Here is a 13,245-nt window from a genome sequence, read left to right on the forward strand (position 1 = left end):
TTCTCTCTGACAAACTCTATTTCTCACAATTCGTATTTCCGTTTTTTCAATTTCCTATATACCACATTTTCCCATTTCATTTCGGGCGTGGCGCAGTATCTTTTCATACTATGGCAGAAATAATTGTATCGAATTGGAATTAAGGTGTAAGATTTATCTCAGTGTGAACAAATGTACCGGGGCGGGGCTTGGTTACGATAATCGGCACAAAATACTTTTAAAAATTAGCGGGAATGAGGGACTGGTCAGTTTCTTCGGCCTTGGAAGCCGGTGGATTCATGGGGGTCACCCTGTTTTTCAATTTGGTGATGGGGTCACCTATTTTGATATGCCCAATTAGGGGGTCAGTGTGTTTTTAAATTTCCACATGGTCTCATACCTGCCTAAAATGCATCGTGATGGCCATGAATTTCATCATTCAGTTTCATTTTTCGGCGCGCCCTTCGGGCGCGTAACTTTCCTAATATTAGGTTATTACGAAAATACCGCAAAGGATGCACGAGGACATTGGCGCAGCGTATCGCTCGGCGCGAAGCGGAGGGTGATGCACGGCGCCGATGTCATAGTGCATCCTTTGCGGTATTTTCGTGATAATCTTATTATTATACATCTTACATTCTTCACTTGGACATCAAATTGTCTAGCTGTGCAGCAATCTGTTGGCGGGGTAGGGTGCGTGGCTATGCAGGTCATCAAAAGGTCGACCCCGCCTTTTCAAGAAATGGGTGATAAAGGAAGAAGTCACCGCGAAATAGGTGTTCATCTCCAAAATGTTTCGCCCAGGGCAAGTGGTATCTCTGAACGAACTGTTAGACGCTGATGTCTCAAACATAATATCAAACGCCTCTAAGGTCTAGATTTTGATCGGGTTGGAACAGGTGCAATTTATAAAGTGAGCCGGCATACGGATTAAAACTATGATTTTGGGTAACTTAGATAATTATGAGCAGAACATCATTGCGTACAAAGATTGACAGCTGAATAAATTGATCAGATAAAATTAAATGTGGATGCCGCGCTCTGATTGGGCTGATGACTGTCACAATTTACACAATGTTCCAGTTTGCCACGTTGACGGGAAGCGCGCCAAACGTCAGCAGGTCAGGTCAAGCTGATTATATCGGACTTTCCTTTCCGGCGGCCGCAACACTATTGTTCTTTGTATGTTCGGTATCGATCCATTGAACGACTTGTCCGCGCAAACAACTGTCACAATTTGATGCATTCCTAGGCCAAACATAGATACTATCAGCGCCACGCCCAAAATGAAATGGGAAAATCGGACATTTGGTATATTGGAAATTGTAAAAACGGAAATACGAATTGTGGGAAATAGAGTTTGTCAGAGGGAAATTTGAATGGCCGTAAAGTGCCATCCTCAAAGCAGTATACACCTGTTTCCTATATTTCAATCTCAGCCCAAAGATTTTAAATTTAGAAATAGGCCTAAAAGTTAATAATCAAGATGATAAAACCATTTGAAAATGAAAATTAGCTCCATTTCGATTTTCTTTTTTGAAAATGAAAATTGGTTTATTGTGCCACGGATTGACTGGTCAGTGTCTTCTACCGGGGAAGGGGGTGCCGGTGGATTATTTTTGCCGACGTCAAAAAGTGGCTGACACCCCTGGCCCTATTCCAACTTTCGAAAACAGTCACCCCTATTCCAACTTCAGAAAATAGCCCTCCTCCCGCACGCGGCAAAGGTAAAACAAAATGTGGAATATAAATTGAATAATTCAGTGTATATATATATTATATATTATATTATATATATATATATATATATATATATATATATATATATATATATAATTTTTTTGGGTATAATATAAACATTCAGTCATTATTTTAATGAAATTGTTGTCATGTCAGTTGTAAGATAGGAACTTAAAAGTGTCAATTCTAAAGTTTGAATACAGTATTTTGAATGAGCTATGAATGTACTCCAATCTTTTTATGCGTAAGCAGGTGTCCAGAACTGTTGTAAGAAAAATGCGATTGTGAAATATTAGTGCATGTTTCTTTCTAATACTGAATTCTCATAGAGGAAACTGAAAAATATCAGGAACTTGTCATGCTTTTCAAATTAACTGCAGATATCATAAAGATTAGTACACTTTGCAAAACAGACGTTCAATTTACAGGCATCAAGATATATCTGACATAGATCGCTGATACATTAATTAATTTACTGCGCCCGAAGGGTGCGCCGAAAAATATTAAACATCCAGATAGATATACATATCTTATATATGAAAGTCTTACAGCTGAAGGGCAAGCTGAAAAATATGATTTGATATTTTAAAGAAATGCGCCCGAAAGGCGCGCCGAAAAAATAAACATACAGGTATCTCAGATATATATATATGTCTGATATATTAAAGTTCTGCACTAGGACGGGGCTCTGAAAAATATGTCTTATTATTATTAAAGTTACGCACCCGAAGGGCGCGCCGAAAAATGCAACTGAATGATGAAATTTGTGGCTGGCACAATGCATTTTTTGCAAGTATGAGCCATGTCGAAATTAAAAAACCCACTGACCCACCCTATTGGGCATTTCAAAAATTTGGTGACCCCTATAACCAAAGTCAAAAACAGGGTGACCCCCATAAATCCAACGCCTCCCCCAGGCCGAAGAAACTGACCAGTCCCTTAATTGCAAATGCACCTATTGTGAGTGTAGCACACAATGTTTTTTTATAACATTTGGCATATTTTGATCGCGTAAAATGTTATACAAACGAGCATTTTGGTATTTGTTCAACATCCGGTACAAAACTATTTGATAAACGAATAAGAGAATGAAATGTATGCTTGTATTAAAGCACTAAACCAGACCGAGGAACGCCATACTGAAAAAAGTTTGACCAGTTCACGATTTGCACGCGCCATAGCGAGTGCATAATCATTCAGTGATCTATTGAAAACGTAGTAGCACACATTGAGCTGGGGTGGTTAAATACTATAAATAAGCATTATATCATACCTGGCAGTACATTTGTGCCGCAAATACAGCGATCTGATTTGCCGAGACGCGAAAGAAACCTGATATATTGGCGAGATACCACGGCTGGCACACGCGCGAGCTCTCAACTTGAGCAGAGTTCCGTTTTTGACGTTCCACGCCAGAATTTCAATATACTGTTATGATAAAATAGAAATAAATCACACCCAGCTACGGTATGCCACTCGAATTTGACCAATTCACTCCGTCTATGCACTCGCTTTCGCTCGTGCATATATGTCGTGAACTGGTCAAAATCTCGTGGTATACCGCCGCTGAGTGTGCTTTATTGCTTATAGTCCGTGAGCCAGACCCCCAAAATTGGTCGATTGGTACCATTTGGGTGGGCAAATTCCCCCATACATTTTCTGAAAGCCCGAAATCTGAACTTTCTGAAAATCTTTGGTGGACATGTCTCAGAAGTAGCTTTCTGTCTCAAAAGTTGTTGTCAAGGCAACCATACTAAAATCTTAAAAGTTAAGAATACTATACAAAACTGACTATTTAGTGAACAGCAAAAGATATTTACATGATTTCATGACACATACTGGTACCTCACATTATGGCCTTTCAGTTGACCCCATGACCTTGAACATTCTGGGTCAAGGTCAATAGGTCATGCCCATAACATCTCAGAATTTCTGTAAAATCAAGCATTTTTCACAAATACTTTTCTGCTACGTTTACATAACATATAATAGAAACTCAAAAACTTGCTCAACAATAGCCACAGATGTGTGCTCTTTGAAATTAGTATGTTTTGTATCAGGGATGATGTCATTAGTGAGTAATTACCAAGGCAACCATATGTGTGTTTTCAGTTATGCATGTAGCCTATGAGCCAGACCCCAAATTTTGTCAATTTGCTTCCATTTGACTCGAGTGGGGAACAAAGCAGCCTTTTAAACCTGAAAATCTGAATTTTGAGAAATCTTCATTGGACAGTTTGCTGAAAACGCTTTCATTGTAAATATTGTTGTCGTGGAATCAGCATTCAAAAGCAATAAAATTAAGCATACTATGTAAAATAGATTATCAAATACACGACAAAAGATATTTGATTGATTTAAGGATGCATATCAATAGTTCGCATTGCTTCTTAATTGACCCCATGACCTTTAGATTTGTAGGTCAAGGTCAATAGGCATTGCCTTCAGCAACTTAGAAATTGTTTAAGGTGGGATTTTTTTTGCAAATAGCTTTGCAACATTTTTACCAACCAAAAAGTACAAACATGAAAACCTATGGTCAGCTATAAGAGCTAATGCGATCTCTTTAAAATACTAGTGTTTTTTATCATATACCTTGTTGACAGGGCGGCAATCACCATAGCAACCATCAATGCATTTTCAGATACAGTAATAGAGCGACATTGGACATACCTTTGCATGTATATTAATGGTTATAAAATCATAACTTTTGTGTGCTAAGTACACAGCAATGTCAACTAAAGTCATATCGACAGTAAAAGAGGTCAAAAGGCAAATATACGTAAGTGTGTTTGATTGTTTAAAAACAAAATTTGGCAAAGTTTTATGGTTTTGTTTTCATGATTGAAGTAACATGTTCACTTATCAAAAATGAGAATCTGTGTCGGACCAACGTACATGTAGTTAGTGGGAGATGATTATAAGCTTGTCAACGAGTGGACAAGTAGTCTGATCTCAAGAGATACCGATATACTATAACTTTTTCCGGATTTCATGTTGAGCTACCCTGTATCTCCAGATAAATGCTTTTGGTTGTTATTTTCCATTGGGGCGGAGCTTAGGTCACATGGGAAAAGCTTTAACAAGAGGCCTAGCAGCCGATAGACTTCTGCTGTTATGTATTGCTTAAAAATAAAAAAGGTCAGGTTTTGTTTGTAAATAAACTTTGTAATACTGATACATCTGCTTATGTTGATTTTAGGAACACTGAACAAGGACATCCTTGCAAATGCATGTATTACTATTATATAATAATGGGCTCTTGTTTTTCATCTCTACCATAAATATGCAAGTATCAGCAAAATTTGAAGAAACTGAAGTAATACCTAGGAACCTTTAAAGATAATTGTGAGAAAATTGTGTTTTTCAAACAAAAACGAAAAAAGGCCCAAAAATTTCAAGTACGAAACTTTTCTTCTCAACTTGAATAAACCTCACTCAGGATGTCCCTAGAAACCCACATAGGCCCGAACACATTTCATAGTTGATAAAAAGGAAGAAATGCCCCAAAATATAAATATGTAAATTTCACCATGATTTGAACAAATCTAACTGAACTCAGCCAAATGAGTTGCATACCAGTATTGAAAGCAATTAGACCAGCGGTTCCCCATGCAGAGAATTAAACAATTGTTGATAGATGACGGATGACGACGGACAATCCACCTATCTGATATGCTCCACGTCACTGACAGCGGAGGTAAAAACTGCGTAACCGCCTTAATTCCTGAAAAATGATCGCTGTGTCGTGAATATCTTGGTCCAGTTAGTTGCGCTGATTTAATGACTGTCGGTTTCAATGTTCACATGTTGCTACAGCAAGTAGCATTGCAACTTCAGTTCGCCTTTTTTGAATCTATCTATTCGCCTTTTGTTGAAAGTTTTGAATTTTGTCTAGGCATGTACAATACACATATCATGCGCATACAATATCCGAGTAATTAAGTAACAAAGAAATCATCAACATATAAAATAATTCAGCTTCATGCGATATTTCTTATAAAACTGGAAAAGTGAGTTGTGTAAGTAATAAAATCAAACATCTTGAAATTTAACTTCACTAGTACTCCAAGGGAGTGATTCATTTGTTGTACATCCCATTGGTTTCAAGTTGTGGTCATATACTCACTTATTTTTTCAGACATGGAAATTCACTTAACCTTTGGTGATTAAAATACAATTAGTCACCTCCTAAATGATCTTTAATTTAATATATATTTCAATAAAGTAAAAAAAGATTAAGTGGCATTTCTTTTTTCACGCAATATCATTTTCTCGATTGAGTTTGTGAAAAATTTTGTTACATCTAACGTAATGGATGTTTCAGAGGATGTTAATCAACTTGAAAACAAGCGGGCGAAAAATGTGCAAATATTACGTCCACGTATCTGCCATGGCTCATATCTTAATAAGCTCGGGGAACTCAACTTTTGGAAAGGTTTGTTCAAAGCAACCAAACTTTGCAAATTTGAAACTGTATTACATATTGTATAATCAAAGACAAGAGTGCATCTTTGCTGACAAGAGTGCACCTTGCTTGAAAATGTCAAAAAGTGCACAACAAAAGAGACCTGAAATGTAAACTTCCATGTTTTGAACTTTGACCTCATTTGTGTCATGTACGCCTGACCTTGACTTTGTGGTCACATCTTGAGTGAAAGTTAGAATGTGTAACATATCCTATTTATGTTATCAATTTTGGAATGAACATTTTCATAAAGCAGGATATTCACTTTTGTATACAATTGTACTTTCTAAATAATTCAGATGTTTGTTTCTATGGCAACGGTTTTCACCCATTTACTAAGCTACCAAAACTTTTCAGCAAATTCAGAGTTTCAACTTTCAAAAATATATTAAGTGTGAGATTGCCCTCTGCTTGCCCCAAATAGTACCAATTGACAATAATTGGGGCCTGGCTCATAGAGTACATGTATAACTGAAAACACACTGATGGTTGCCTTGGTAATTTCTCACTACCAACAACATCCCTGATACATAACATACTAATTTACAAAGAGCACATATCTGTGGCTATGTCTGAACAAGTTTTTGAGTTTCTATCATATTTTATGTTAATGTAGCAGAAAAGTATTTATGAAAAATGCTCTATTTAATCGAAATTCTGAGATGTTATGTGGCATGACCTATTGACCTTGACCCAGAATGTTCAAGGTCATGGGGTCAATTGAAAGGCCATGATGTGAGGTACCAGTGTCTGTCTTGAAATCACGTAAATATCTTTTACCGTTCCCTAGAAAATCAGTTTTATCTAAAATTCTTAGCTTTTAAGATTGTAAGTATTGTTGCCATGACAACAACTTTTGAGACAGAAAGCTACTTCTGCGACCTGTCCACCAAAAATTTTCAGAAAGTTCAGATTTTGGGCGTTCAGAAAATGTATGGTGGAATTTGCCCACCCAAATGGTACCAATAACCTATCTGGCTCATGGACTATTGCTTATATATAGCACACCTATCTACGGTATCCCGCCGAGATTATGACCAGCCATCGACACATATGCACGAGCGATGGCGAGTGCATTTTTGAAGTGAACTGGACAAAATCTCGCTGTATAACGTCGCTGGGTGTGCTTTATTGCCATTATATCGTGATAGTATATTGAAATTCTGGCATGGAATGCCATAAAAGAATTTCGAATCTTGCCGAGAGCTCGCTGCGCTTACCGTCACGGTGTCGTATATATACTACGTTGTTTTCACGTCTTGACCGATCAGGTCAATCGCCATCAATATACTGGTATGATATGATTGTCGTTGTAAAATACTTTGATATGTGTGTGCAGGTGATTCTGTGCTACCGTAAATTTTTAGCGTGTGGTCCAAATAGGGAAGCAAAACCACTGAGGATACCTTCAACAGAATGATTGACGGATGAGTCACAAAGAATTGACAGAAGTAGGGTTGAAAAGGATACGTTTGTCTCTTAGGTAGGTAATTAAGGTAATCCTTGGCTGCACTTGTCTGTCCCTTATCTGTTAGAGAGGTAAATACGAACACAGATTTTCACGTAAACTTTGTAGTTTTCTCAAATGCATATGCGCACTTCAAACTTGTGTTCGAACGACTAGCGCGTAGTGGGAAAGAGTCGAGGGCAATAGCGAATCGAGCCATGTTATATCACTCATTTTTGGAATGTCACGTGGCGGACTTTTAGCCAGTCACGAGATCAGTACTATAGGTGAGGTGTAATAACATTTCTTATGGTCCACTGCCCTTACTTGAATATGAACAGGGGCCACTGCTTTCTACTTTTATGTCCACTATCAACGGCCGTGTCCTGCTTGGTGCATCGCTGGCGGCAGAGCAAGAACGATAAACATGGGGGTGTCATCCGAAAACGCAGAATCCGATATTTCCGGCCGCGCGAACTTTTTTAGTCAAATCATAATTAATTATATAAGTTGCCATTCCAAACTAAAAGTGTGACTTATTATATTGTATTGCTTAAAATTAATATAGACAATTCGTCTCTTGAAGGTCCATGGTTTCACAATGGAAGACCAAGTTAACATGTAATAATGGGCATTCTTCAGAGCTTCAACTGTTAATGATTTCTTCCACATCTACATCATAATGGTATGTCCCACACTGCCATTCTGTTAAACAAGCATTGCAGTTTCATAGAAAAATTGGGAAACTTCCAGACACAAACCTAAATATATCAAGAAACCTGTGGCATCAGATATGTACATCTGTTTTAAAGCCTTTAAAAGCATCAAACCAAGGATTTCTATAGAAGCCATTACTTGGCTTACACAGACAAAAATCTATAAATAGACAATATTTAAATAATAACACATGAGAGCGAGGTAGGCGAGGGCATCATCAGTATTTCGATCATGACCACCATCCCGAGGGCAGGCAAAAAATCGTGATCTTGCCCTAGCTCTCATGTGTTATTATTTTTATTACACCGAACAAGCAAACATGCAAAGAAACAAAAACACAAAGACTTCTTCGAGTACAGTTCGCCTTCTGAGTCCGGACCTCAGCGTAAAATGTTGTCAGTGCCGAGTCTAGGGTTGCCGCTAAAGTTTGCCGATCTCCTCGGTGGCGTATCCAAATTTGTTGCTTGTATAGTCGCTGAACACAGAAATTGCATTCCTTGTTGCCATTTTCGTTCGTTTGCTGTTTACCTGCATCAAAATATCGTCTAACTGTGCCGGTGACAGCTCTGCATGACGTTTCGCAGCCATAAGTTGCCAACTGCAAAGTACAACAAGCGAACGACAATTTTTTTGCGCAGAAAGGATGCGCAGTAAGTAAAATGACGTCATCCATGGAATATCAAATGCAGAGGGCATCATCAAGTTCGCAGAGGGCATCATCACATTCGCAGAGGGCATCATCACGTTCTTTTACATGTCACGTGAGTCGTGTTTAACCAATGGCAGTGCACGTTGAATGAGTGAGGTGTAATAAGACAATAATAAGAAATAAGATCCTTTCAAACAAAATGTCCAAGCATTTTTATCATACAAGATTGTCATGTGTAAATCCACAGATTTAAGAGTTGGTGATTAATAACCTGACCTTGCTGAATTGAGCAGCAAGGTTTGCTGTCTATACAGATAACACTGTTTGTGTATCTACTTATGTTATTCTGCATCCTGTGAATGAAAAGCTGGTTATTTGAAAGATATTTATACCACAACTTCTTTTAAAATTCACTCATGGCAACTTCCATGCAACATTTGTTGTGCAATACGGTATGTTAGCTGCCTTGCCAAAACAATCTGACCAATGTTTATTAAGATTTTCACAAAGTGTACTCTTTTGTTGCTCATCAGCATTGTTTAGTTACGTTGAATTCATTTGAAGAAATAGTAATTTACAGTTGAGTATGTATCTACCAGAAAAACACACAGGTAAAATGTGCAGCAATTCTCAATATTTTGCAATGAGATCAGGGACTTCAAGAATATCATATTTGGCATTTTCAAAAAAATAAAAGAGGAAAAACGTGGCTTCAGTTACTAGATCTGTACCCCAAAACTTCTTTTTGACACAATATATAGATATTTCATAGCATATTGTTTTGTAAAACAGTGTGCAAGCTGCACCGAACTTCTGTCTTCCAATTTGCTCCTATTTACTTATCCAAATTCCATCAATATTTTAATATGTGCTAATCAGATGATCCTTAAGAACTTAAAATCCTAATTTGATATCTGGTATGTGACGTGTGGTTCCTGAAAACGAGAATTTGACCAAAAATTGGGAAGAAATTCTTTTCAACAAAACATATTGCATGATTATCCCCCCTAACGTATGTACCAAACAACAAAGTAATAACTCTCTTACCAATAGAACAATTGCAGATTATGAAAAATTATATTTTTTCTATTCTTTTATCAACATCTACAAAACTCCATTCTATTAAAGATAACCATGTAAATGTGCTCATTTATGCATAACGCAGCTTGCGATGGCAGAGAGGCAGTGAACCAAACAACTTGTCAGATATATTTGCACAAGATGTATGGAAACAATGTGTACAAATTTAAATAGGTCATCTACATTAAAGGCAGCTTTGGAAATGCAGCTTTCTGTAGCGGGATCGGCTGCGTCTATGTGGGTCATCAGAAGGTCAACCCCACCAAGGACACGCAGCTGTCTGTGGTTGGGACGGCTGCATCTATGTAGATCATCAAAAGGTCAGCCAAAAGATGACCCGCATAGACGCAGCCGACCCCACCACAGACAGCTGCGTTTCCACAGCCACATTACAGGAAGTGAAAATGGATATAAAACAACTCCGTCTGTAGCGATCATCTCTTCGTGATACTGCATGGGAATGAAAAAGAGTGACAAAAACCAACCTTCCTTCCATTCACAAAAAATGTCAGCTCATCATCACGAGAAGCGTGCGTTTTAGCGTCCTCCATATCGATCATGTTACACTGTTAGTCTACTCCAACCATTATCAGGTCAACGTAACATGGCGCCGTAAGGCTACGTTCACAATAACCGGGGCGGGGGGGGGGGGTGGTGGTGGTGGTATGACAGAATGGTATAGTTATGTTGAACTGTCTAGTACTCAGCTTGCCTACATAGCCTGTGAATATGTACCGGGCATTTAAATTTGCACCATTGACAATTTGTGAAGACTCGAGACTCTAATTCAATTATCACGCATATACAGGCTTTTGTCGACAAACTGAATATCGTGTGCTTCAGCATGTTATATGGAGAGAGGAAGAAGCTGTGTTTGATGTTTTGCAATGTAATATTGGAAAAAAGTTATCAACAGTTGCAACTTCTGCCCTGATACTAGGCCTAATTATTTGTTTTTTTTACAAAAATTCATACATTTTTAGGTTTTCGAGACAAAAGTCACGAAATGCAACAAAATGGTTGTAGAGCTTGTCTAATTATTATTAGGCCTAACATGGAAACAATTGGATAATATTAAAATGTTATTAAATTTTCATTGAATTACCCACAAACGTTGGAATCGTAAAAAGGGAACAACACATTTTCTGCTCCCCTCTATAGGCTTAGCAAAACTTTCAAGTCTCCCCTCTACTACCCAAAATGTTCGTATCCCCATGAAGTCCTCCTGCCCCCTCACTGTGTTTGTGAACCGACGCAGCCTAACCTCGTGAGTTCTCGGAGGTAGACGACCTATGTGTGTATTTTGTTAATTTAGATGGCGGTCAACTAAAGTGTTTGCCATTGCCGTCGCATTTTTCATTGTTGAGTTCAGAAAACAGTCTAAGCTATGGAGATACGTGGCGTAAACCAGACGGCTGACATGCCATAATGCATTTTTTATGTTTGTCATATCCAGGACAAAGTTCATGCAGGCAACAAGACGTCATTGCACTGATTGCAGCATCACTATATGTATCATGGCTATATCATAACCCCTGGAGCGAGATATAGTAAACTACCCTCTGTGTTTCTGTTGAAAGTGCTTTGTTCGTAGTCGTGTTTTGTTTGACGACCCTTCTCGCATTGTTTGGTAATGTGGCTGGAATGTGTAAACAATGGTTCTACTCTCGAATAAACGGGGAATGATGTGTTATACATAACGTCATGGCGGTACAAACAGACCTATTAGGACATGCGCGTATGCAGGTTGGGGATATATCCTTGAAAGGTCACAAACCGACCAAGCAGTATTCCTCAAGATATGAGCACAATTTGACTTTTTTTGCCCATTAAAACATCTAAAGCCTGCAATTCTTTCTATATATTTCGATAAACTATTTGAATATTTTACCTTGTAATTATAAAGCGGCCGGTGCTTTTGTGTCAAATTTCTAGGCTTTAGGCTACTCTGTAAGCATCATTTCATTTCTTTCTGAACTGTGACGTCATACACTATATTGTATTTTGCCCTTTTATCTTTGCCTTCACAGTAATTTATGTTGGTAATGATATTTTTGCATTCATTTTAACTCGTAGGAATTTATTGTAATATCAGTCTTCTTATGTTATTTCATTTATTTGACTTTATCTTTGTGTATCTATTTAGATTTTCATATCATTGTTATTGACTTTTTCACTTTCACTACTCGCCAGAAATCAGTCTTCATGACTGAGGGGGCTAACAAGTATAAATCTGAATAAATAAATTTAAATAAATAAATAAATAAATAAATAAATAAATAAATAAATAAATAAATAATACAACTTTTCTCATACTTTCTGCTCGCATTCCAGCATACTACTGGCTGTGGTGTCAGCGTCGTTTATCACCAGCATGGGGAATCTTATGTATGTGGAAGGTAGAATTTGGCTTGGATTTTGAAATAACACAGGCCTTATCCAACGTCAGATTGATATCATAACACACAGTACAATAAATTACCCACAATGCTGTTCGATTTGTACCAACGACGTTAGTTAACTTTTTCAGTTCTGTATAAAAGCAATAATGTGAAGTCTCACGATAATTGATTAATATATTTATTAATAGTACGTTGAAATATTGTAGTATAATTTCAAAGAAACCATTAAATAACCATAAAAGTTACATTCTTCAGGTACTACAAATGTCACAGTTTTGGGAAGCAAGTTATCACCAACTGAAGGGGTCATTCTCTGAAAATAGCTAGCATGTAAATTTCTTTTGTCTTTTCTATTTGGAAAAATCAATATCCTTTTGTTTCATAAAACAGGTGCAACTAGTCTCCCTACTTTCCATCACTTTATTCTGTATGGCTGAGGACACGATCAGCGGAAAATTTACAAAAATCCTTTCTCTTCTCTCAATCAAGCACAATTTTGTTAATCCTTTAAAATGGGAATTGAGAAGAAAGGTGTTTTTAAAAGTACGTTCTCAGAATTTTTACAAGTGGTCCAGGAATTTGTCTACACATGGAGACATGGTAGACTTCACGGGGGAATCTACGTTGGTACAAATCGTGATGTATTGTGGGAAATCTCTAGTGCTGTCGTAACACTACGTCGAACCTAAGCATGAATATTGCTTCAGATATACCATGTTAAAACTACAGAGACATACTACGTCGAAAGGAGAATGGGAAAGGC

General features: G+C 37.6%; 1 protein-coding gene across 1 annotated transcript in view; it reads right to left on the bottom strand.

Annotated features, from left to right (window-relative positions):
* LOC139145413 (xanthine dehydrogenase/oxidase-like) overlaps positions 1-10,678 on the bottom strand; it is a 43,107-nt gene extending 32,429 nt beyond the window's left edge. The window contains exons 1-2 of the mRNA XM_070716575.1: positions 10,566-10,678; positions 7,658-7,715 (exon numbers count right to left, since the gene is read on the bottom strand). Coding sequence (XP_070572676.1) covers positions 7,658-7,715; positions 10,566-10,640 — 133 coding nt within the window. The 5' untranslated portion in view covers positions 10,641-10,678. The remainder of the gene's footprint in view (positions 1-7,657; positions 7,716-10,565) is intronic.
* Between the last annotated feature and the right edge of the window lie 2,567 nt (positions 10,679-13,245).

This window comes from Ptychodera flava, chromosome 1, assembly GCF_041260155.1.
Source record: "Ptychodera flava strain L36383 chromosome 1, AS_Pfla_20210202, whole genome shotgun sequence".
In the NCBI taxonomy this organism is placed as follows: domain Eukaryota; kingdom Metazoa; phylum Hemichordata; class Enteropneusta; family Ptychoderidae; genus Ptychodera; species Ptychodera flava.